This window comes from Mitosporidium daphniae (assembly GCF_000760515.2).
Source record: "Mitosporidium daphniae strain UGP3 chromosome Unknown contig-60, whole genome shotgun sequence".
Lineage (NCBI taxonomy): Eukaryota > Fungi > Microsporidia > Mitosporidium > Mitosporidium daphniae.
The window spans coordinates 1-21,509 of NW_013546167.1; the positions used below are offsets into that span (position 1 = coordinate 1).

Below are 21,509 nucleotides of genomic sequence, written 5' to 3' on the forward strand. Positions count from 1 at the left end.
CTCCTGCTCCTGCTCCTGCTCCTGCTCCTGCTCCTGCTCCTGCTCCTGCTCCTGCTCCTGCTCCCCCATTGGTAGCCAGCCCAGAGGGACTGTAAGACTGCTCAAGAACAGTATTAGATATCTGATATCTTTTCGTGTCATCGTTTGATGTTGGCGGTCTTTGCTGCATTGCATAAGGGGGTGCTCCGGATGGTGAAGATGAATCAACTTGGTCTTTCAAGTTCTTGATTTCTAACCTGAGATTCTCAATGACAAGGTCCGTTTCTGTTCGCTTACTCTCTGTAGCTTTCATCAGCTTGTCGATCTCGGAAGCTCGCTTTTCAGCAATCACTGCTCTCTCGACAGCTGAAATCATTTCCTTTTGAGCACTTGTCAGCTCCGCTTTATATTGAGATTCCCTCTTCCAATTACGAAGAGAACTGGGCTGTAAAGAGGATGAAGATGAAAGCTGAGCAGAAATGGAATCCCCTGTAAAGATAAAAGTAGGCGGTGTAATCGCGGTTTGGTCTGCATTCGTAAAAGGTAGAGGTGGCTGGGTATTTGGAATTGCAGACACGTTGTTAGCGGGTGCCGTAGAAACATTGGGATTTGTCGAGGCAGCTGATTCTGATGGTGGTATCTGAGCTTGCGGTTGCTGCTGCTGCTGCTGCTGATTTATATTGGCCTGGTCGGAGTTATGTTGTTTGATTCTTCTAACCGACGCAATCTCCATAGCAAAGGGAAAGTTCTGATGAAAATTTCGAATTTGCCTATTAAGCAGAGCTATTAGATGGCTCCGGTATAGATCAGGTATAATTTGTTCGTCAATCATTTCGGAGACAACTTCTTCGACCGTATCGGTTTCCAAGTTGTATTCAAACCTGAACGAGGTGGACTCTGGGTTCCTTAAAATTACTTGAAGAGTGATCGAAAATCTGGCCTCATCAACGCCTAAAAGCACAAGTTCAGGCTCGCAAACAAAAAAGGGATGTTCAAGAATCTCGCGAACAGATATTCTTTCCGATTCTTCTGCAATGCACTTTTGAATCAATGAAAGTATCATTTCATCTGCAACACGAGACAAACACTCTGGCTTAACCCCAGAAGATACCTTTTTGTATATCTGTGCGGCATTTTTGCATTCGGAATACGGATACTCGGCAGTTACCATTTCCAGAAGACACATGCCAAAAGCATAAACATCGACTTTTTCGGAATATCCCCTTTCGTCATACATCTCAGGAGCCATAAATTCGGGGGTACCAATGACGGTATACTTTTTTCCCACTTTCATCTTGGCAGTGCCCATGTCGCCTATTTTGACTTCACCGTGAGCTCCATTAATAAAGATATTGTCGCATTTGATGTCCCGGTGAATGATTGGCGGGCTATGTGAGTGCAGATACAAAAGCCCATTTAAAATTTGTCTTGTCCATGAACGGACAATTTTTAAACACGGCTTTTTAAGCTTTTGAATATACCTAGAATGTAAAAATAAAATTTAGAAAGCGGAAAGATAAAGTTTAGAAAGCTGAAACATAAAAATTGAATTCGCAAGCTTTAAAAAAGCGGTAAAATTAGTCAGACTTACTCTCGAAGTGTCCCGGATGTAATTAATTCAGTGATAAACACAAACTCTCCATTGTTATACCAGGCATCGCGAAAGGTAATTATATTGGGATGTCGGACCTGCTTTAAGATTTCAATCTCCTGGGAAAACTCTGTAGATTCTTGCTTGGATGTTTGGAAGCAATTCCAGGCAACCTCATAGCCGTCCTTAAAATCTAGAGCTTTCCACACAACTTTATAAGCTCCCTTTCCAAGGATCACGTTTAGCTATACAATAAATGCTTTCGAATTCATACCTTTCCATATTTCCCGGTGGGATCGTACTCGATTACCCGTTCATCATCAATATGAGCATGATATGTTTGGGAATCGTCAGAAGAACCGTTGGTTGGCTTTTTCGAGATAGCAGCAGTACAAGAAGATTGGGAAGTAAGTGTGCTAACCTGTGGGGATTGCTGCATGGGCATTGATTGATGCAGCTGTATTTGATTTGGCGAGCCTGGTGTCGCTCCAGGAAAGCTCCCAGAACAGGTAAGAGCATTTTGAGAAGTAAGTGATAGTTGAGGAGATGTACTAGCCAATTGCGGTGAGGAGATGTTTGAAGAGTTTGATGAAGTTGATGAAGTTGATGAAGTTGAGGTCTCCAAAGGCGAGCCTGATGCGTTGTCGACAAGGAAGGAAGAAAAAGGTACATCTGCATTTCCGGCTATAGGAAATTGTGCTTTCGAAGGTAAAGAGGTAGTTGTAATCGTATCCATTATCAAATAAATTAATAGGTAATGGACAGGCAAATTCCCATATGATGTTCAAACAGAAAACGGGTACTTTTAGATGCTAAGTTTAATGGGGAAATGAAACAAAACAAACCAAATAAAAAAATTATATTCTGATTTTATTTGATTCGACACCGTTGTGGTGCAATAAAAAATTCCCCAAGTATTAAGGATTTCAAAATTTAATCCAACATTTAATTCAAAATTTAATCCAACATTTAATCCCCTTTTTCAAAAATGCGAGCTTCATCAATACTTTTCCCATCCATCAAAGCTTTTTCGTTCTCAAGCATTCGCTGGATTCAACGCAATCCTTCTTTTCGATCCCGATTTCTAAATTACTCAGCAGAAAGGGCTATGAGCGCAGCGAATGGCAAAGAGGAGTGTGTCGACTCCAGTAGCCCGCAAAAGCGTACCTTCAAAGCAGAGACTAAGCGTCTATTGCAAATAGTTGCCGATTCATTATATTCTGAAAAGGAGGTTTTTGTAAGAGAGCTTTTGAGTAACTCTGCTGATGCATGCGAAAAGCTAAAGTACTTCAGGCTAACCGAGCCGGATTCTGTCAAGATGTCTTTGGATACGGATCTTTCTATCTCGATTAGGCTTGATTCTGAGAAAAATCAATTTATCCTCGAAGATAAGGGCATAGGGATGGACTTGCATGAGCTTGATTCCAATTTGGGAACCATTGCTCTTTCTGGGGCGACTTCATTCTTGTCGTCAAAGCTGGTCAATTCGTCGTCAACTGAAGTGAAAAATTCGATCATCGGTCAATTTGGTGTTGGATTTTATTCCGCTTTTACCGTTGGAAAACGTATCGACGTTTATAGCAAAAGCGCGAAGGCTTCATCATCGGACTTGGTTAATGTTTGGAGCTGCGAAAATGGCGACCCCGAGTATTCGTTGTATACAATTTCTCCGGATCACCAAGATCTGGACGGATTTACCTTTGGCACAAGAATTGTTGTCCATTTGAAGGAGGAAGAATCAAAGTACGCGTCTGAAAAGGTTGTCCAAGATCTTATCAAGAAGTATTCCAACTTCCTGTCTTTTCCAATCTCGCTGAACGGAGTGGCTGTCAACACGCTTTCGCCCCTTTGGATGCTTCCAAAAGCCGAAATAACGGAGCATCAATACAAAGAGTTTTTCAACCACATATCTGGACCTGAAAGCTCTTCCGAGTCCTACAAGTACGTGCTCCATTATTCCACAGATGCTCCGGTGCAAATGAGATGCATCTTATTTGTGCCGAAGGATATCTCTTCCGTTCCATACAATCAAACTCCCGAGCAAGAAGCCCCTAAAATGAGCCTCTATTGTAAAAAAGTGCTGATCAAAGGAAAAACGGCCGATCTGCTGCCCCCTTGGCTCTCCTTTATCCGCGGAGTTGTTGACTCTGAGGATATTCCATTGAATCTTTCCAGGGAATTGCTTCAAAACTCCGTTTTATTATCCAAAATACGTAAAACATTGACAGCAAGGGTCATTAAATGGCTTCTGGAGGAGCAGCGTGCAAGCCCATCCGACTTTTCTCGCTTCTATCGCAAAATTTCGCCCTACATCAAAGGCGGAGTTATGAGTGAAGATAAAAAAGAAGTATCCCAATTGATGATGTTTGAAACCTCTAAGCCACCCGCTCCTGAAGGCAGTGACGCCCCAGATTCTGCTTCCAATGCCAAGGACGACACGCAAGGCAGCATTCTGACATCCTTAAAGTCCTATGTGAGCAGAATGCCAAGCGATCAAAAGGACATTTACATATGCTTAGCTAAAAATAGAAATGCGGCCCTAGCCTCTCCATACTATGAGCCATTCAAGCGTCGCGGAATTGAAGTCCTGTTCTCTTATGACCCATTGGATGAATTTCTAATCCCTTCCCTTGAAGGTCTGGTTGATGGAAAGTCTGTCAAACGAATTGAAGATGTGAAGCTCTCAACCGACCCAGAATCGCAAGCTGGCGATCCTTTAAACGAGGCCAAATTGTCCGATGCTCAAATAAGCGAGTTGGTTGTGTTTTTGAAAAAAGTGTTCCCATCTACTGTGGTTCAGAACATCAAGGCCTCCAACAGATTCCCCAGCCATCCGGCACTTTTTGTCGATCATGCCTTGCAATCCACCACCTTCAAGTATTTTAAGCAAATGATGGCCCTTCAATCATCTGGTGACACATCGGGAGAGCTATTCTCCACGGTTCCCCCGCTTGATTTGGAAATTAACCCGGACCATCCATTGATCAGAAACCTATTTGCTTTGCATACCAAAAATTCTGCCTTGGCTACAAAGATTTCCCTTCAGATTTTAGACAATGCCCGTCTAGAAGCTGGTCTTCTTGAGGACGCTCATGAAATGGTTTTAAGAGTCTCTTCTCTTTTAGAAGATTTAACTGGCTCGGCCTCCATGATGCAGCCTGTTGATCCTGTTGTGGAGGTCCTCGAAGGTGAAACCATAAAAACGGATAAACCTGACAGTGCCAACAAGATCGAAGCTAGCGTACATTAAACTTTATAAATTTATTACAAATCAAAACATTAAAGTTTGGGGTCACCCTGCTGTAAATGGAAATTCATCGAGTTTGATAATGCCGCTGTAAATGGAAATTCATCGAGTTTTATAAATTTTTACGGATCAATCGACCATTTTAGCTTGAATAAAGGAGCCGGCTTTTAAGTTCATTTACAAGCAAATCAAAATCGCCATGTGCATCATACCGATTTTCCTTTGAAGATTGCATCTTAGTGTGCCCAGAGGTTCGAATAGAGCTTTCGTTATAAAACCGCCTTTTCATGATACCGGTAGTTATAGACTTTGGTAAGATTACAAAAAATACCTTGAGGGAGATCAGGAAATTTAGCAGCAACTGTAACAGTTCTTCAAATGAAAGACTGTCTGGTTCTTCACCAAAATATCTTAATGTCTGTGCAGTGCACGACGTTGCAGTGTCCAATACAACTTTCAAATTCTCGATTTCTAAAGTAGCCTTCTTGAAAAACTGCAATGTCATCGAATTTGAGCCAATCCCATCAAGAAGCTGGATATTTGATTTTAAGTTTTCATATTCACAATAAAGATCGGAAAGTGGCACTAAAGAAAGACTAAAAATGTAAACCTTTCGAGGCAGAATGCAATGAATCTAACTCGGAAAAAATACTCAACACATCATCAAGCTCGGAAGATAGAACATCTTCAATGATAAACTGAAGCAAGCTCGAGGAGCCATTGTTGCATTTCATATCGGATAATCTTTGCAGGCTACAAAGCTTAAATCCACATGCATTTCCCCTATGGTTTCCCAAATTCAACGCATTTCCAACCAGGAGAATATGCGATAATAAACGCCTGAGAGCCCCGCTATTTTGAATTTGATCAGCGGCCTTAATTATATTTTCAAGGCCCTAATCATTAAGGCATAAACTAACATTCTGGAGTGGCTTTTTTCGCTCATTAAACATGAGCATTGATTGCATTACCCTGAGATTCAACTGGTAGTTTGTTCCAAGATCGGAAACCTACAATAAAGCGGCGCAAAAGTACATTTACGAAAAACTTTTCTATCGCCGACAAATTCGATTCCTTTTTCAACAAATTGATTAGTGCGAGCTAATTGGCAAATAAAAATATTATCTCTACGTCCTCCGGGAATTTAGGGCCAAATTTTGAAAGATCTCTGATCAAATCTTCGTCTTTTAAAAAAAGGATATCCATATCTCTAATTGCGTCGATAACAATGGCATGGTCTTTAAATTTGGCGAGTATAATATCTAGATTAAAAGAGTGATGAGCATACTAAGGTTTTGAGCCCTTTGTAGCTCAAGAGAGGCTTTCTTAATCCTGGGGCTTCCGGAAGAGCCAATTGAGGGGGACACTAAATTTAACGTAAAAAGCTAACCTTGGGTTGATTCCATATTTTTGCTAAAGAGATTACGCAGCTTGATTAGCCATCTACTCTGCTCACCTTGAGATAAATCTTGATTGGGAAAAGCGTCGATATGATTAATTGATTCCCAAATGGAGCCGTGAATTTTTGCTTTTGGCAACTTTTCCCAATTCAAAGGTTTTACCGAGATAACATTGGCCAAACCTGATGGTGAGCAGGTTGAAGATTGAACGTCACCAATGTATGGCGTTGAAGGGCTTGTAATTTCAATTGTAGATGATTTTGACTCAATTGCTGGGGTTGTAATTGAATGGGGTGATGAAGGGGTCTGAAAGTCTCTTGCTACTTTAATAGGAAGAGGTGGGGGCAATGGGGTTTGAGTTGAAGATTTTTTGGGAACGGGCATCAAATTTTTCGGCAGTGGAGGTGGTGGTGGAGGAGGAGGAGAAGAAAAGGAAGAGGAAGAGGATGGTAAAACCGAGGAGACAATAGCAAGAGGAGTATCTTGAGAAGTCAATGAACTATTTAAAAGAAGTGGCGGTGCTGTAGATTTCTCAAGAGACTTTTTATAGGGTAGGGGCGGCGGCATAGGTGGATGGCAGATTTGTAATTTTTCTAGCCCCAAAGAAACAGTTTCAGCCGCTGCATTTGGGTCCACACAAGCTTTTATGCTGTCTTCATGGGGAGCTGTAAGGAGCTGGGTCCCTTCATCAACGACGGGACTCTTCGTTAAATGTGTCTTCGTATAAGGAATAGATGGTGTATCTTCCCTTGAATTGATATCAATTTGATGCTTGCTTTCCTCAATTGAGGAGACTTCCACAGGTACGCTATTTTTATTATCGATTGAACCCACATCTTTAAAAGGAGGATCCTCTTTTGTGCTCAAACTGAACGAAAGGGAAGATTGGATGAAAGACAAGTCAACCGAAAATAGCTCTGTAAAAGACGGATCAAGGAGGGTTTTGTTATATAAAAGATGCTCCAAAAAGGATTGAATGATGGAAAATATTGCTAGTCTCACGCTACTGTCGTCCCGTATGGACGAAAACATCCCCATAATAGAATTAAACGTACTCTCGTAGCACGAGCCCCGAATAGATGTCAAAAAGACCTGAATATCGATTTCGCGATGTAAATTGAGCGGAATTTTGTGGACATCCTTTACAAGCTTAGAAATAATGGAGCTGAAGGGCTCCAGCTGCTGGAAAGCATGTCTGCTTTCTTCTTTGCAGAATAGATTTAAAATCTTCTCCTCAAGTCCACACTGATAGAGCTGGTTTAAAAAGTGCTGACGAATGGTAAGCGTGGTGGTTATTTCGTCGGCATCATTTTCCGGAAACAATAAGGCATTCAAAAATATCAAACAAGACTCCTAACAAAATATCACAAAATCCAAAATACCAGCAGCCAATATAGATCCTTAGACTTGAATAGCAGATACTGGTGAAGGCTAAATGAGAAGATATTTATAAACACAGAAAATCTACAGGGGGCCTGACGAATCTTTTGAGCATAGTCAAGAGCCCTCATCACCGCCGCCGTACCGGTATTTGTAACGCTGTTGCATGCAAAGCCAGCCAAAAGCTCGAGGGCAAGCGATGAAGAGGCAATGTTCACACTGTCCATTGAAAGGGCGATGAGATTGATGCAATTTTGCTTACCCATCACTACTTTCAAGCCAAACTAAAAAGAAAAGAAAAATCAAGCCAAGTACCATATTATTGACAAAGGCTCTCAACACAAGCAAGATAATGTGTTCAGTCTCCAGCCTCTTGCCAAAAGGGCTATTATTAAAAGGTTAAAAATAAAGTATACATTGGCGAAATGGAAGAAGACGAGGAGGACGACTTTGTAGGAAACAAATTAGAGTTGTAAAGTTTGAGCAGATAATCGAGTCCCTTTAACTTTGCAAACTTTTTCAACCAGCTAAAGATAAAAAGAAAAGATACTACCATACAGGCTCTGAAGAAATGGAGACTTTCAAATTTAATAGGAAAGAAAGATTTGATTTTGAACTCAGCAAACAAGACGATTCTACCTCTAAGGTCTCGCAAAAATACTCCGGTGACTGGAAATAATCTTTTGCTTTTGAACTCTAAAGGTAATTTCCCACAAAGATACCAAAAAATTATCCTTAATTAACGCCCATTTTACGTCATTAGAGAGGGTCGAAGCGGGGAAGGAAGAGGTAATCCGCGATTTCTATTGATAGGATGGAACCAAAATACCATTAGAGAATTCCAATATTCATCGATAATTTCTGTTGGAGGGGTTACAGAGGCATATTTCTCAATGGCCACAGAAGGGTCAGCACAGGATTCAGGCTCTTCTGCTTCATAGCCAACCTCCAGTGAATCGTCAACAGCTAAAGATTCTTTTAAATGGTATTTTGCATAGTAGTCATAGCTTAATGAGGAGAGGGTCTCTTGGTCGCGGATAAAATATGAATTTCCGCCAAGACGTGGAAATTCAACCGGAAATTCAACTGGAACTTCATTGTCGTGAGGTGGGAATTGCTGAATAGTGTGCGGAGAAAGATCAGGAATTTCTTGAGATAACAAAAAATCATGAGGGGTGAGATCTTTTGCATGGCTTGCACTGTTAATCTGGGTCAAATTGCTGACTTTTGAGAGGGATCTTGAAATAGATCCATCTCCAAAAAGAAACGAGGTTGTGTTTTTAAGGAGAGATCTTAAATTTGTTGTTTTAAGCGAAATTGATGATTTTCTTTTTACATCTTCGTTGTTGATGGCCGAAATACTGTGCGAGAGTTTATCTTTTCCAAATGAAATCATATTGAGATTTGGTGGGCAAAAAGTTCTACCCAGCAACAAGCTGATTAAAGTGCATATCTCAAAAATTGGCTCTTAATTAAAAATTTAATTAACTTCCAAGTTTGGATGTCCCAAACATTTACGGAACACTTTCCGTTGGGCCAATATTTGGCAGCTTCTTCTATTGCGGCAATAGCTTCTCGGACCGCTTGCCATCCGTTAGATACAATTAAAATTAACTTCCAGAAAGGCAAAACCATTAACGCTCGTATGCATCCCGCATTACTATATAGGGGATATGTCTTCTCAACGATAAGCACCATTCCTGCACTCTCCCTTTTTCTTGCAACATATGAGCGCAGCAAATATTTGCTCGCTTCTTTTGAAACTTCCGAGGACTCTTCGATGCTTTCCAGATTTAAGCACCATATTTTCTCGGCTGCAATTGCAGAGGTATTTTTGCTTGAACTTATTTTTCGGTTGTCTCTGGGACTCTATGGACGCCCTCTGAAATCATAAAGCAGTATTTGCAGACTTCACACTCAAACTGGAAAGGGTGTTGTTTTTGGTTCTTTTTTTACTAGAGTGGTCCGAGACATTTACAATACCCAAGGTGGGAAGGGATTTTTCCGCGGATATTTCTATTCCATACTTTCGTTTCTTCCATCCTCCGCCATTTATTTTTGCACATTTGAAGAGCTAAATCACCGTTGTTTTAAATCCGAAGAGTCATCTTTCAACACATTGCTAAGGAACAGTTTCTTTGCCTCTTTATTTTCATCCGCAATCACCTCACCTCTTGATCTTTTAAAGACAAGGAGGCAGTTTTTCCATTTATCGTCGAAAAGTTCGGAGCTGATTCTTCAATCCTTTTCTTCGTTTCGACTTCGTGGACTTTTAACAAATGCCTTCCTCCGATGTCTATGGAATGTCCCCTCCGTGACAATTTCTATCGCCACATATGAACATTTAAAGCAAAATTTTATACGCCAATAAATTATTTCGTCATTCCAGCTGCTGCCTCGGCTTCTTGTTGCGTATACGGCTCATCTTTCAGCAGCTTTAGTCTACTTAATAAGTGGAAATAGCATGCCTTCGCTTGTGTATTTTCGATCTTCGGTGTTCGTCCAAAGAGTGCCCATCAGTAAAGTAGCGGCTTTGCGAGTTATTTGAAAATATTTACCTGCACTCGATGCAAAGAAATTCGCCACATCCAGGTAGCTCCTCTAGAGATGTGGCATCCACCGACTCATTCACGGCGTTGACTTTCATATCTGTTCCGCAAGTCGCCTTTATCTGTTTTGCAAGATCTTCATGTATTTGGTCTAAATGTAAATGAAATCAATGGAAATGTTGATATCTTTGGTGCGTCTTTTTAATCGGAACTTTTTGGAACGGTCCTTGATGCCAACGTGTTTTCTTTTCTTGCTTTGCTTTCCTGTTCCCATATTAAAAATTAAAAAATTTAATTGGATTTCACGGCAAAATTCTTTTTGGGTCCCTTGGAAACATCGAGGCTCGCCTGATGTCGTTTAGACCCAATATTTGCATGACGAGCCGCTCAAGCCCCAATCCGAATCCAGCATGAGGAGGAACGCCCCACTTGAATGCGTCCAAATATGCACCTAATGAATTTGCATCTAGAAAGTTAGAATCACCATCACTTGCCTATTCCAGAAGCCCTGACGCGTTCGACAAGGCTATCTCTGCAATGGATACGCTGGGAGCCGGAGATAACTTCCTCTCCTCTAATAAGCACATCAAATGCATTGCAATAGCGATTGTCTTCAGAGGGCATACTATAAAACGGTCGAATGCAGGCGGGAAATTGATCCAAAATGAAAACGTCAGTATGGTATTTTTGGCGTACGATTTTCCCCAGTTGCTTTTCTTCAGCAAACCTATCAAGTAAATCCCATCTGCATACGAAAAATCCGAAAATCCGTCAAAATTGCATGCATTGGCCTCATTGAGGAGCTGTCGCGCCTCTTTGAAGGGAACTATTGGAATTGTTGGGACCTGCAACGGCTCAACTGTTGATGCTCGCACAATTGAGTCATAGAGAGGCAAAGAGGAAATCTCACTTGCAATGAAAATCAGAAACTGAGACACAAAGGAAAGAAATGAAGAATAGCCATCGTTCAACTCCATTTCAACATCGATTCCAGTGAATTCGGTCAAATGGCGATGTGTGTTTGAAGGTTCTGCTCGAAATATCGGACCGACTTCAAAAACCCGTTTAAAGTCGCCACAGATTGCCATCTGCTTGTACAGCTGAGGACTTTGTGCTAAACATGCGGGTTTTTCAAAGTAGCTAACAATAAATTAAGTATCACATACGATACAGGAAAAAAGGCCGAGCCACCCTCAGAAGAGCCGTGTAGAATTTTTGGCGTATGGATTTGGCAAAAACTTTGTGAACGGAGCCAAGAGACAATACTCCATTCGACGTCTGAAAGTATCCTGAAAATCAAAGAATTGGAAAAGTCTAAGCGTAAATCTACCACTCTGTGGTCGAGTCGATGCTCAAGAGACGTTTTCTCCGCATCAATTGGTATTGGCGTTGATGCAGAAGAAACCAAGCCTAGTTTGTCGACATAAAGTTCTTACGAGAGAAATTGATAAATCCATACCTATGGATTATATGCCAATCAAAAGGACCTTTGTTTTGGATTGTACAGCCAGTAATTTTGCTTTTTACAGGATGGATGTGGCCCACAACTTCTACAATGCTTTCTCTTGTAAGCAAGGCTGGCTTAAAATCGAGGATAGAATTATTGACGATCAATTGAAGCGTAGAAGGCAAAGGGAAGCCTTCCCTAATGACGATGAATGATGTTTTTCCTAATAACAGTCAATGTTTACGGACACGATAATACCAATATCTCGGATTCGATGGACCCGCCCTCGAACCTTGAGAGAGCCAGAGAAGCCTTCTAGTGAAGATATGTCGCTTATATTGTAGTATGGAATTTTGGAGAAGTAAGCACATGATTTCCAGCACGTTATAGATGGCTTTTTTGGCCTTGGCTGCAGTTTCGAACAAAACATTAAAAAAAGAATTTGGTCTCTATGGGCCGCATACATGGCTTTGGTACATAACCACATATAAGTGTGTCATTGTATTCTATTATATGACCGGATCGAATATATGTTTTTTGTTGGTGGTCTGATTAAATTTACCAAAAAGCACCAAAATGAGAATTGGCTCGGACATACAACGAGCATGTTACCCCGCCCCACCAACTCCATAAATTGGTCAAATGGACATAAATTGACATAAATTGGTCAAATTGGTCAATTTTAAAATCAATTTGATATGATCAAATCCATATCTGTCGGATTTCGTTCCTCTTTGTTCGTGACGTCGGTCTTGCTTTTCCTGCTGAAATGCACTTGCCAGGTTGGTAATTTAATTCAACGGCTCAACTATTTATAGGAATTTGGATATGAAAGCCTACAACGCCTCTCACAGGCCTCCAGTGATGGAGTTATCTCTCTCGGGTCTGTGCAGTTTAAAAAAATGATGAACTCTCCCCGAAATTATCACGTTGCAATTCTTTTTAATATAATCCATAAAGACTTTCCGTGTGCTGAATGCGAGTACGTTTGTTCCTAATTGTTAGCGCTGCTAACGAAGGGTTCCGCTTGCTTTCAAAAGAATGGAAAAGATCCAAGGATAAGCCTGAGAATGCCAACACGCTGCTATTCTTTGTAAATATTGATTTCTCCGAAGGTGGAAGGGAAGCTTTCGCCATGGTAAATTAAATGGGCATAACACTTGATAGATGGGAATCAAGGCACCGCCCCATTTTATCCTCTTCGAGGAGACATCAAAGACTCATAGCCAACCCAACGTTATTAAGAGCAGGTAAGACAATCGATCTAAATTCCACCTATTCAGCCATTTAGATATTTACTCCATGCACTCGATGATCACCAAAGTGCTTTCCGTTCAGGTTAGTTCATTTCTGCTGATCAAAATAATAGTTCGAAAGCCCATCGAGCTTTAGCCTATTGAAGATGATATCAACACTTGCCATGGTATTCATTGTCGCAATTGTGATATATTATTTCAACACGCCATTGTTGAGATTAATATCCCACGATTACTTTTGGAAGTTGCTTATTGTTCCGATGGTGATCATCTTCTGTTCTGGCCACATGTGGAATGCCATCAGAGGGCCAAATTTCATTTCGCAAGAGGGAAAAACCATAAAGGTCTTTTTGAACCAGCTAATGATGCAAAACGGCATTGAAAGCCTCATATTGACGGTCCTTATCTCCGTTTGCAGCATTGCCTTACTTTCACTCTCGAACGCCTCTAACGATCAAAAAAAGGGTTCCGAGAAGAAAAACTCAATGCTCATCTTACTTGCCCTGATCCTATTTGTGATCACCTATAGTAGTGCGTGCGCCTGCTTCAGGGAGAAGGGAATGGGATACCCGTTTGGCTTTTTCTACTAATAGCATACCAATAAATTTGATAAATATTTTAATCTATTTACTGTTGGATCTCATCATATGAACTTTCGCTGTCATTGGCATGGAAATTTGAAGATGCATCCGAAAGATCGGTATCTTCATAATCTGTCGAGTCATCACCGCAAGTTTCCAATAGAGGACTTTCCGCATGGAGATCCAGCTTTTCAAGGCTCTTTTCCAGTTGGCCGTCGTCCTCGTGGTCAGGCCTAATGTTGTCTGTGCAAACACCGTTGTCTTCGTTGGATAAACCAGTGAAAGACTCGCCGGAAGTCGACAAAAATCCGTCACTTGTCAAAAGTAGCTCAGCTCCGCGATTTCCGCTAGAAAACTCCAATGAAATATCTTCTACTGAGATTGGATGTTCACCTGAAGGCAGCAAAATACCCCGGTCGGTGGCTTGGGTCCCATTAGTTTGCACACCGTCAACAAGGACTCCAAACTCATTTTCATCATTGCAAGAAAGAGCATACTTCTGGTCATCAATGGAACCATGGTCACTGTCTGCATCAACACAAGTGTCCTCACTTGAAAGTTGACCTGGAAAACTAGCAACCGTTTTTGTTGAATGGTACTTCTTTTCTAAATCAATCTCCACATTAGGTGGCGAGTTTATACTACGGTCTTGACGTCCCTCAACAGAGAGCACATTCAGATTCTCTTCATCATTAGAGTCAGCAAAGCCGCTTTTTTCTGTACTCGAGGAAATAGACAAATTTTCAGAATCGCAAGGAGAGCCGTCATTTGCTCTTGTATGGACCTTAGAGCTAGCTGAAGATAAACTCGGATCTTTTCTAAACTCCTCATCGGAGCCATCGTGAAACGAGAATTGGGGGAGCGACAAATTTGAGTCTGAAAATTCGGTCCATTCTTCAAAAGGGTCGTCATCAGCATCAAAATTTAGGTTTTTCGGATGTAAAAACGAGTCTTCATCAGAATCCCTGCGTTCTAAAGATTTGGACAGAGCATTTGGCGAGGAATTCCACACCCAAAAGTAAAACGAAAATCGAGACCAGAAAATATCTTGCGACAGGCTTGGATCCGATTCTTAGTTTAAAATGACAAATGTACCTGAGGTACGTCTCTGCACCTCGAAAAGGCTAGGATATTCGGAAAGTATGGCATGTCGATGGGTTATAGGGACAAAAGAAGAGTCATGATCGTTGGCAAATTGTTGGAATTGCATTGGGAGCAATATTGAAGGGTTATCCAAAAGCAGAAGTGGATTTTGGCACAAGTGGTCCATAAATGAGTCCATTTTTTTGCTACAAAAATGATGATGATGATGATGGAAAAGAGGGCTTACCGGAACTGCTCAGCTTGTTCGATATCGCTTGAACTCAAATATGAATGAAGTGAAGAGATCCCAGAATCAACGTAGTTCACGAATTGGTCTGGAATGCAGGAAAGCTTTGAAACTACGTTTTCAATCGGAAGGGTCTCCGTAAGTTTAGTGGAGAGTCTCTGAGTTATGGTATTTACAGATCCGCTTAATTTTGAGAATCCTGAAGAGAAATAGGATAGAGACGAAAAAATTCCGGCTTCTTCTTCTGGCTCGTCATTTGATGAAAACAGTTCCTTGATAGACTTTTCTTTCTAAATGTAAAAACTATTGGATGCAAAAAGGGCATGCAAGGGAATAAAAAAGGGCATGCAAGGGAATGCAAAAAGGACATGCAAGGGAATGCAAAAAGGACATGCAAGGGAATGCAAAAAGGACATGCAAGGGAATGCAAAAAGGACATGCAAGGGAATGGAAAATGAAAGCATACCATTGCCTGGGAATTGGGAGATGTCATCCTTTAAAATTTTAAATTTAAAATTGAAATTATGGATTCAAATAGCATAATTATCACAAAACTCAAGATGCCTTCAACTTTGTGGACTTGCTTGCAAAACTAAAGTGTAGATCGCACTTTGCACATATATGTCCCGAGATATCCCGAACATTTTAACATGGCCACTACACCCGAACTTCGCTCCAAACTTTCCGCGGCAGCAGCAGCTATTTGCGCCCCAGGAAAAGGTATCTTGGCTGCAGACGAGTCTACAGGAACAATTGGAAAACGCTTTGATTCTATCTCGGTAGCCAATGTAGAGGAAAACCGCCGTGCTTACCGCGAGCTTTTATTTACCACCAATCCAGATGTCTTGAAGGCTACCATTGGCGGTGTCATTTTCTTCGAAGAGACCCTTGACCAAAAAACAGCCGATGGCGTCTTGTTCACAGATCTTCTTCGTGGCCTTGGCATCCATATTGGCATTAAGGTTGATAAGGGTCTTACCATCATCCCAGGAACCAATGACGAAAGTGCTACTCTTGGTCTTGATGGACTTGCCGAGCGTTGCCAACAATACGTGGCCAAAGGAGCTACTTTTGCCAAGTGGCGTGCTGTCCTAAAGATCGACAGCCAGGAGCCATCTGCGCTTGCAATCGAAGAGAATGCCCATGGGCTTGCAAGATATGCTGCCATTTGCCAGGCTAACGGACTTGTCCCGATTGTCGAGCCCGAAATCTTAATGGATGGCTCTCATGACTTGGAAAAAGCCATCGCAACCACTGAGAAGGTCCTTTCTGTCGTTTACAAGAAGCTTGCTGAGCATCATGTGTACTTGGAAGGCACTCTTCTCAAGCCAAACATGGTGTGCCCAGGTGTTAGTTGCCCCACCAAGTACACTCCAGAAGAGATTGCCGCAGCAACGGTAACGGTTCTTCGTCGCACGGTGCCTCCGTCAGTTCCCGGCATTACTTTTCTCTCTGGGGGCCAATCAGAAGAAGAAGCAACTGTGCATTTAAATGCCATCAATTGCGTTCCTCTCAACAACCCTTGGGCATTGACCTTTTCCTATGGTCGTGCGCTTCAACACACCGTTCTTAATACCTGGAAGGGATGCAAAGACAATGTGGAGGCTGCAAAACAAGCTCTCATTGTCCGAGCAACCGCCAATTCCCAGGCTTCGCTTGGAAAATATCAATCCAACGGACTTGCCAAAGGAGCTGGCCAGAGTCTTTTTGTCTCAAATTACCGTTATTAATTTTGAATACATTTGCATTGTGGATTTTATTGGAGCGACGTATGGAGGTGTGGTTATTTAATTGATGGTTTATTTATTTACAGAAGGGTTGTTTTGTTGTCAGGAAACCGGAGGATATGGGGTGCCTGATGTAAGGGACGATCTACTTTGCGTGGGCGTGGGTGATTCTATAAACTGGGGAAGCGTTCCGGTCTCTCCAAGTAACTCGAGCTTCCTGAGGTTTGCATTGAATTTTAGCTGGTTTAAATTGTCGTGCTCCAGTGGGGGATAGTCTTCCTTGTGAATTGATTCAAAAAAGGGGTGCAATAGCGCATCTACTGCACTAATCCGCTTAAGCGGAGAATATCTAAGCAAGGCAGACAAAAAGTCAACCAATAATGGATCACCAGAAAATTGTGCCGGAAGGATCTATTTGAAAACAGCATTAAGATAAAGTACCTTTGCCCACGGGGTTGGTCCTACCGTGGAGAATTTAAAGCTCATTTGAGACGAGTTCATGGCATCAAGATCCTCTTGCGAGGGGGAACCCAAAACTCGGATGATTTGAAGCATTTGGTCAAGATCATTGGTGCCCGGGAATATCGGAATATTTAGGATCAGTTCAGCCATGACACATCCCGCGGACCACAGGTCTAAACGTTATGAATGAAAGGTAGGATAGCTTTACCAACGGCATAAGAATAGTTGGTGGAAGCTAACAACAGTTCGGGGGCTCTGTAGTATCGCGAACAGATGTATGAAACATTGGGTTCGCCTTTGATTAAAAGCTTTGCGCTACATACGATTGGAAACATCGATGCATTTACCTCCCAAAATCACACAATTTTAGCGTTTTGGTTGAAAGATCGACAAGTAGATTTTGAGGCTTGATATCGCGATGGCAAATGTCTCTGGAGTGCAGATAAGCCAGTGCGCGAATCAATTGGAACATATATATCTAGCGGCGGTTACATTGGGCGATTTACCCTCAAATCCTCGATGGGAATGATGCGCCTGTTTTTTTGAAGGGTCTGGGACAAGTAGAAAAGCGTTTCAGGAAGGTACTCCAGCACCAGGAACAAATAAATGTCCTGTTCGTTCTAGAAAAAGAAAGAAAAACAAAACCTTGTCGTCGGCCTTGTAAAAATAATGCTCAAAAGCAATGACATTGGGATGTGAGATGGACTTCATTATTTGAAGTTCCCTATTCTGAGGGAAATGATCGAGCTTCTCACCTTGTATCGCCGGTCTTGATAGACCATCTTGATGGCAACTAGCGATGTAGAATCGATTGGATTGACAATCGAATCGCCAGGCAGAGGATCGATCTTTTGCTGAGCAAGAAATACGGCCCCAAAAGAGCCATGACCGACGATTTTGAATTTCGAATAGGTGGCAATGAAGGCCTCATCTCGCCTATTTTTAACTGTTGCCTTTAGGATACCATCCGATTTTACTGGCCGTTAGAAAGAAACCTTACCTAGACCGATGGCCGCCTTCACGCGCTCTGGAAGCTGGCTTGAAGACACGATCGCATTGTTATGGGACATGATATTTTGGATGGGAAAAGTCGACACGATGAAATGTGCGCAAGGTTTAGAGAAATATATGTGGAGTGGTCTAGTTCAACAGGAAGAAGTGGATGGAGGTCGAAAACAATGTTGAAGGGTTATTTTGAGCCTCGCACCAAATGATTCAATTTTGATCTAAATTGCCACTATTACAATTGTTTCTAAAGGCACGTACTCTGCTTGGATTGTATTCAAGCAGATAATACTAGACGACAATGCATTGATTCAAAAACTGATTATTGATTGACTGATATTACAATTTAAATGCTTAAATACAAATATTTTACTTTTAGTCCCCAAACAGGGTTCGCTTTCCTGAAAAGGGCACGGCTTTTGATCTGCTCTCCGCAGCCTTCCAGCTGGGGTGTTTATCTGCAGAAGCGGGGGTTTTATCTGCAGAAGTGGGGGTTTTATCTTCATAAATGGGGTGTTTATCAGCAAAACCGGCGCGTTTATCAGCAAAACCGGCGCGTTTATCCGCAGAACCGGCGCGTTTATCCGCAGAACCGGCGCGTTTTTCCTGGTTATCGAAATAGTTTATCTTTTTTCGCCGAGTGTCCTCGCCATCGTGGGCGTCATCGTTTTCGCGTTTCAAGCTGTAAGGGGCTTTTTGTTCACCACCGTGCTGATTTTCATTCGCGCTATTTGGCATTTTAGCTTTAAACAATTGCGCCTGTGAAGCTTTCTGGCAACTAGTAATTGCTTCGTGAAGCACTTGAGTATCTGCAAGCAGTTCCTTTTTGAATTCTTCAAAAAGCGTGCTTAGAGATCGTTGCAGCTTTTTTTTGCAGAAAATCCCGTTTTCGCTGTCTGTCAACTTGACTTGTGCTGTAAACGAAAGTTTCTTTTCTAATATCGGACGCGCCCCAATAACAAGCGGGCATTCTTCCACCTCCAACTCCCAGAAGTTTAATATCATTTCTTGGAGATTTACTAACTGCGCGCTGTAATTTTTCACCTCGTCAGCAATCTTTGGCAACTCAAAGTCGGCTATCCAGCCAAGCATCTTTTGAATGGCTCTCACATAAATGTTTTCATGACATAACCTGCAATAAAATAAACTCGACTGTACCCTTTATCAGAGGGGCTCATCTTTGAAATAACTGAAGCTGCTTGTTTTCTAGTGTAATACTTGCTCAAATTAAAAAAGTTATCGTGGTACCCATTTCCGTAGGAGCTTTTGAACCACAAAATTTGAAAGTTCTCGAAATATCTCAAGCTTTTTTTCTGCACTTGAATGGCCATATTTTAGTTTCGAGTGAGACTTAATAATAGGTGTACAACCCAACTACATTAAAAGAAGAGGAAATAAATCGCATATACCTTTGCCTGCAATAGGCTTATATTGATAAGAAGGTTTTTCATTGAAAAGTAATAATAAAATATTCAGGTTAAATAAATTCATTGTTAATATAAAACACTTTTCCAGTCAAAGTGGACTCGGGGTAGCTCAGTTGGTAGAGCGGTAGACTGTAGTTGAAAGCTGATATCTATAGGTCGCTGGTTCAAATCCGGCTCTCGAGAATTTTTATTGTTCATTTTAATAGCAAAGATTCATAATTTAAAATCACCTCTTGCAGGGGAATAAATGAACCGGGCTTCAACCTGCAAGCAAGAGCCTTTAAGAAGCAAGCAAGCTCATTTTTTGCTATATCCAGCGAGCTTCGGGGTTTATCTGTAACAAAAGCCATGAATTTGTCCCCACTAGTTTTGGAGATGTAGTTATGTTCTAATATATAATGAACGATATGAATGTGTGATTGTAAATATACAGTAAAATTAGCAAGGAATTCCGGATTGCTAACAAGATAAAATGAATGCGTATGTGTGCTATCTGCTGTCTTAAATATGGCAATTGGGGTATAAAACTCCAATAAAAAAGAATCGTCACTCAGGTCCAAAGATTTTGAATAAACATCCTTTTTAAAAAAAGACAATAAGAAAGGATGAATAAGGGACCGTTGGAGATTGAGCAGCAGACTTTTTTCCAGAAAAGGCAGCTTTAAGATAGAGCCCGAAATGGCAAGTTTAAGAACGAAGTTCGGAGTTTCAAAATAAATAGAGATGTTATTGCTTAGCCAGGTATAGAAATCCATACCGGATAATATATTCTTTGGGATGCATTGAGAAGATGAGCTTAACAGAAACTTTGTTTTGACACTTCCCCAATCAGATTGGGAGCTTAGGAGCGAAAGAGACCTAAAAGAAGAGGCCTCGGCGGGGATTTCTTTGGAGAAATCATATTCAGCATCATACTTTCGTAAGATGGCGGTATAAATGGAATCCTCCGATTGAAGCTCCTTTTGCAATTCCGTTTTAACAATATTAGAATTTGATAATAGCTCGCTGTGTTGAGAAATTTCCAATATTGACATGGTAATTTCCTCTTCTTTCTTCTCGATTTGGCTAAGATTTTCTATCAAAATACTATTGGCAGTCTTTTGCTTTATAAGACTGTCAAATTTGATGCATTTCCTAATTGGTATGGATCTTTTGGATATTGACCCAGCATGAATCCTCTGAAGGTGAGAATATTCTGGTTCAATTAAAAGTTCCGAATCATCCTCGTCCTCGTCCTCTTCATCTGATTTTACTCTGCCCTTTCCAACTCGATTGGTAGGCTTGCATGAGGACAAGGAAGACGCAGGGGAGCACCGTATTACGACTTCCATAAAATTAAAATCATTGAAAATTTTAGAATTTATTAATTGTACACAATGGGCAGTGATCCAACCACTTATAATGGAGGTTCTCTTGTAGCAATGTGTGGCAAGAACTGTGTTGCCATTGCCTCTGATCTTCGTTTTGGTATACAGGCAATGACTGTCGGAATGGATTTCCCAAAAATATTTCCCTTGGATGATGATTCGGGCCCAAAGCTTTGTGTTGGCCTGTCCGGATTAGCCAGCGACGTCCAAACGCTTTCCACTGCCATTAAGGCCTTTACCAAGTCTGCCCTTATTGAGTCACAGGGATCTTTTCCTACATCTCTACTTCGCCCATCCACTTTGGCTTCGAGAATATCAACTATGCTTTATGGCCAACGATTTTCACCATGGTTCGTAGAACCCATTATTGCTGGAATAGACGAGTCATTTGATGGAAACAATTCACCATTTATTTGTTCAATCGATCTGCTCGGCTCAATTAGCATTGCAAACGATTTTGTTACCTCTGGCACGGCTTCATCTTCGCTTTCCGGCATTTGTGAGTCACTCTGGGCTCCTGACATGGATCAGGAACAATTATTTGAGGCCGTTTCGCAAGCTCTTCTGTCAGCCATGGGTAGAGATGCATTAAGTGGCTGGGGTACTGTAGTCCATATAATAACTCCCGAAGGAAGAACCATACGTCATGTTGAATGTAGAATGGACTAGGACTGAGTTCGTGTCAATAATAAACCCTGAACTAATAGCCTTAATGTGCGATACTCAAAAGGCCTCCGTTGAATACAATACAATGGCAGAGA

General features: G+C 41.5%; 13 protein-coding genes across 13 annotated transcripts; 4 read left to right on the forward strand and 9 right to left on the reverse strand.

Moving 5' to 3' along the window:
- DI09_60p10 (uncharacterized protein) lies at positions 1 to 2,015 on the reverse strand (the record flags this gene model as incomplete). The annotated part of the gene is made up of 3 exons (XM_013381624.1): positions 1 to 1,460; positions 1,571 to 1,815; positions 1,881 to 2,015. Coding segments are annotated over 3 exons (1,840 nt in total), but the record flags the coding sequence as incomplete, so codon positions are not given.
- A 543-nt stretch (positions 2,016 to 2,558) lies between these two features.
- On the forward strand, positions 2,559 to 4,820 carry DI09_60p20 (uncharacterized protein; the record flags this gene model as incomplete). Its single annotated transcript, XM_013381625.1, has 1 exon — positions 2,559 to 4,820. The coding sequence occupies one exon, from the start codon at positions 2,559 to 2,561 to the stop codon at positions 4,818 to 4,820; it is 2,262 nt and encodes a 753-aa protein (XP_013237079.1).
- A 139-nt stretch (positions 4,821 to 4,959) lies between these two features.
- Positions 4,960 to 7,824, reverse strand: DI09_60p30 (uncharacterized protein; the record flags this gene model as incomplete). Its single annotated transcript, XM_013381626.1, has 6 exons — positions 4,960 to 5,402; positions 5,470 to 5,713; positions 5,949 to 6,055; positions 6,106 to 6,183; positions 6,274 to 7,570; positions 7,675 to 7,824. The coding sequence occupies 6 exons, from the start codon at positions 7,822 to 7,824 to the stop codon at positions 4,960 to 4,962; spliced, it is 2,319 nt and encodes a 772-aa protein (XP_013237080.1).
- A 524-nt stretch (positions 7,825 to 8,348) lies between these two features.
- Positions 8,349 to 9,111, reverse strand: DI09_60p40 (uncharacterized protein; the record flags this gene model as incomplete). The annotated part of the gene is made up of 2 exons (XM_013381627.1): positions 8,349 to 9,064; positions 9,087 to 9,111. 2 exons carry the CDS (start codon positions 9,109 to 9,111, stop codon positions 8,349 to 8,351), a joined length of 741 nt encoding a protein of 246 aa, XP_013237081.1.
- DI09_60p50 (uncharacterized protein) lies at positions 9,099 to 9,491 on the forward strand (the record flags this gene model as incomplete). The annotated part of the gene is made up of 1 exon (XM_013381628.1): positions 9,099 to 9,491. One exon carries the CDS (start codon positions 9,099 to 9,101, stop codon positions 9,489 to 9,491), a length of 393 nt encoding a protein of 130 aa, XP_013237082.1.
- A 552-nt stretch (positions 9,492 to 10,043) lies between these two features.
- Positions 10,044 to 10,420, reverse strand: DI09_60p60 (uncharacterized protein; the record flags this gene model as incomplete). The annotated part of the gene is made up of 3 exons (XM_013381629.1): positions 10,044 to 10,128; positions 10,156 to 10,297; positions 10,369 to 10,420. The coding sequence occupies 3 exons, from the start codon at positions 10,418 to 10,420 to the stop codon at positions 10,044 to 10,046; spliced, it is 279 nt and encodes a 92-aa protein (XP_013237083.1).
- A 28-nt stretch (positions 10,421 to 10,448) lies between these two features.
- Positions 10,449 to 12,023, reverse strand: DI09_60p70 (aspartate-tRNA ligase-like protein; the record flags this gene model as incomplete). Its single annotated transcript, XM_013381630.1, is given in 5 exon segments — positions 10,449 to 10,640; positions 10,660 to 10,873; positions 10,900 to 11,286; positions 11,313 to 11,577; positions 11,852 to 12,023. 5 exon segments carry the CDS (start codon positions 12,021 to 12,023, stop codon positions 10,449 to 10,451), a joined length of 1,230 nt encoding a protein of 409 aa, XP_013237084.1.
- Positions 12,024 to 13,476: 1,453 nt separating this feature from the next.
- On the reverse strand, positions 13,477 to 15,253 carry DI09_60p80 (uncharacterized protein; the record flags this gene model as incomplete). Its single annotated transcript, XM_013381631.1, has 4 exons — positions 13,477 to 14,477; positions 14,526 to 14,719; positions 14,761 to 15,050; positions 15,227 to 15,253. 4 exons carry the CDS (start codon positions 15,251 to 15,253, stop codon positions 13,477 to 13,479), a joined length of 1,512 nt encoding a protein of 503 aa, XP_013237085.1.
- A 157-nt stretch (positions 15,254 to 15,410) lies between these two features.
- DI09_60p90 (fructose-bisphosphate aldolase) lies at positions 15,411 to 16,490 on the forward strand (the record flags this gene model as incomplete). The annotated part of the gene is made up of 1 exon (XM_013381632.1): positions 15,411 to 16,490. One exon carries the CDS (start codon positions 15,411 to 15,413, stop codon positions 16,488 to 16,490), a length of 1,080 nt encoding a protein of 359 aa, XP_013237086.1.
- Positions 16,491 to 16,589: 99 nt separating this feature from the next.
- Positions 16,590 to 18,019, reverse strand: DI09_60p100 (glycogen synthase kinase-3 beta-like protein; the record flags this gene model as incomplete). Its single annotated transcript, XM_013381616.1, has 6 exons — positions 16,590 to 16,898; positions 16,953 to 17,122; positions 17,158 to 17,264; positions 17,442 to 17,569; positions 17,705 to 17,895; positions 17,950 to 18,019. The coding sequence occupies 6 exons, from the start codon at positions 18,017 to 18,019 to the stop codon at positions 16,590 to 16,592; spliced, it is 975 nt and encodes a 324-aa protein (XP_013237070.1).
- Positions 18,020 to 18,329: 310 nt separating this feature from the next.
- DI09_60p110 (uncharacterized protein) lies at positions 18,330 to 19,285 on the reverse strand (the record flags this gene model as incomplete). The annotated part of the gene is made up of 2 exons (XM_013381617.1): positions 18,330 to 19,086; positions 19,113 to 19,285. 2 exons carry the CDS (start codon positions 19,283 to 19,285, stop codon positions 18,330 to 18,332), a joined length of 930 nt encoding a protein of 309 aa, XP_013237071.1.
- Positions 19,286 to 19,575: 290 nt separating this feature from the next.
- DI09_60p120 (uncharacterized protein) lies at positions 19,576 to 20,712 on the reverse strand (the record flags this gene model as incomplete). The annotated part of the gene is made up of 1 exon (XM_013381618.1): positions 19,576 to 20,712. The coding sequence occupies one exon, from the start codon at positions 20,710 to 20,712 to the stop codon at positions 19,576 to 19,578; it is 1,137 nt and encodes a 378-aa protein (XP_013237072.1).
- A 45-nt stretch (positions 20,713 to 20,757) lies between these two features.
- On the forward strand, positions 20,758 to 21,417 carry DI09_60p130 (beta type subunit of proteasome; the record flags this gene model as incomplete). The annotated part of the gene is made up of 1 exon (XM_013381619.1): positions 20,758 to 21,417. One exon carries the CDS (start codon positions 20,758 to 20,760, stop codon positions 21,415 to 21,417), a length of 660 nt encoding a protein of 219 aa, XP_013237073.1.
- Positions 21,418 to 21,509: the final 92 nt, after the last annotated feature.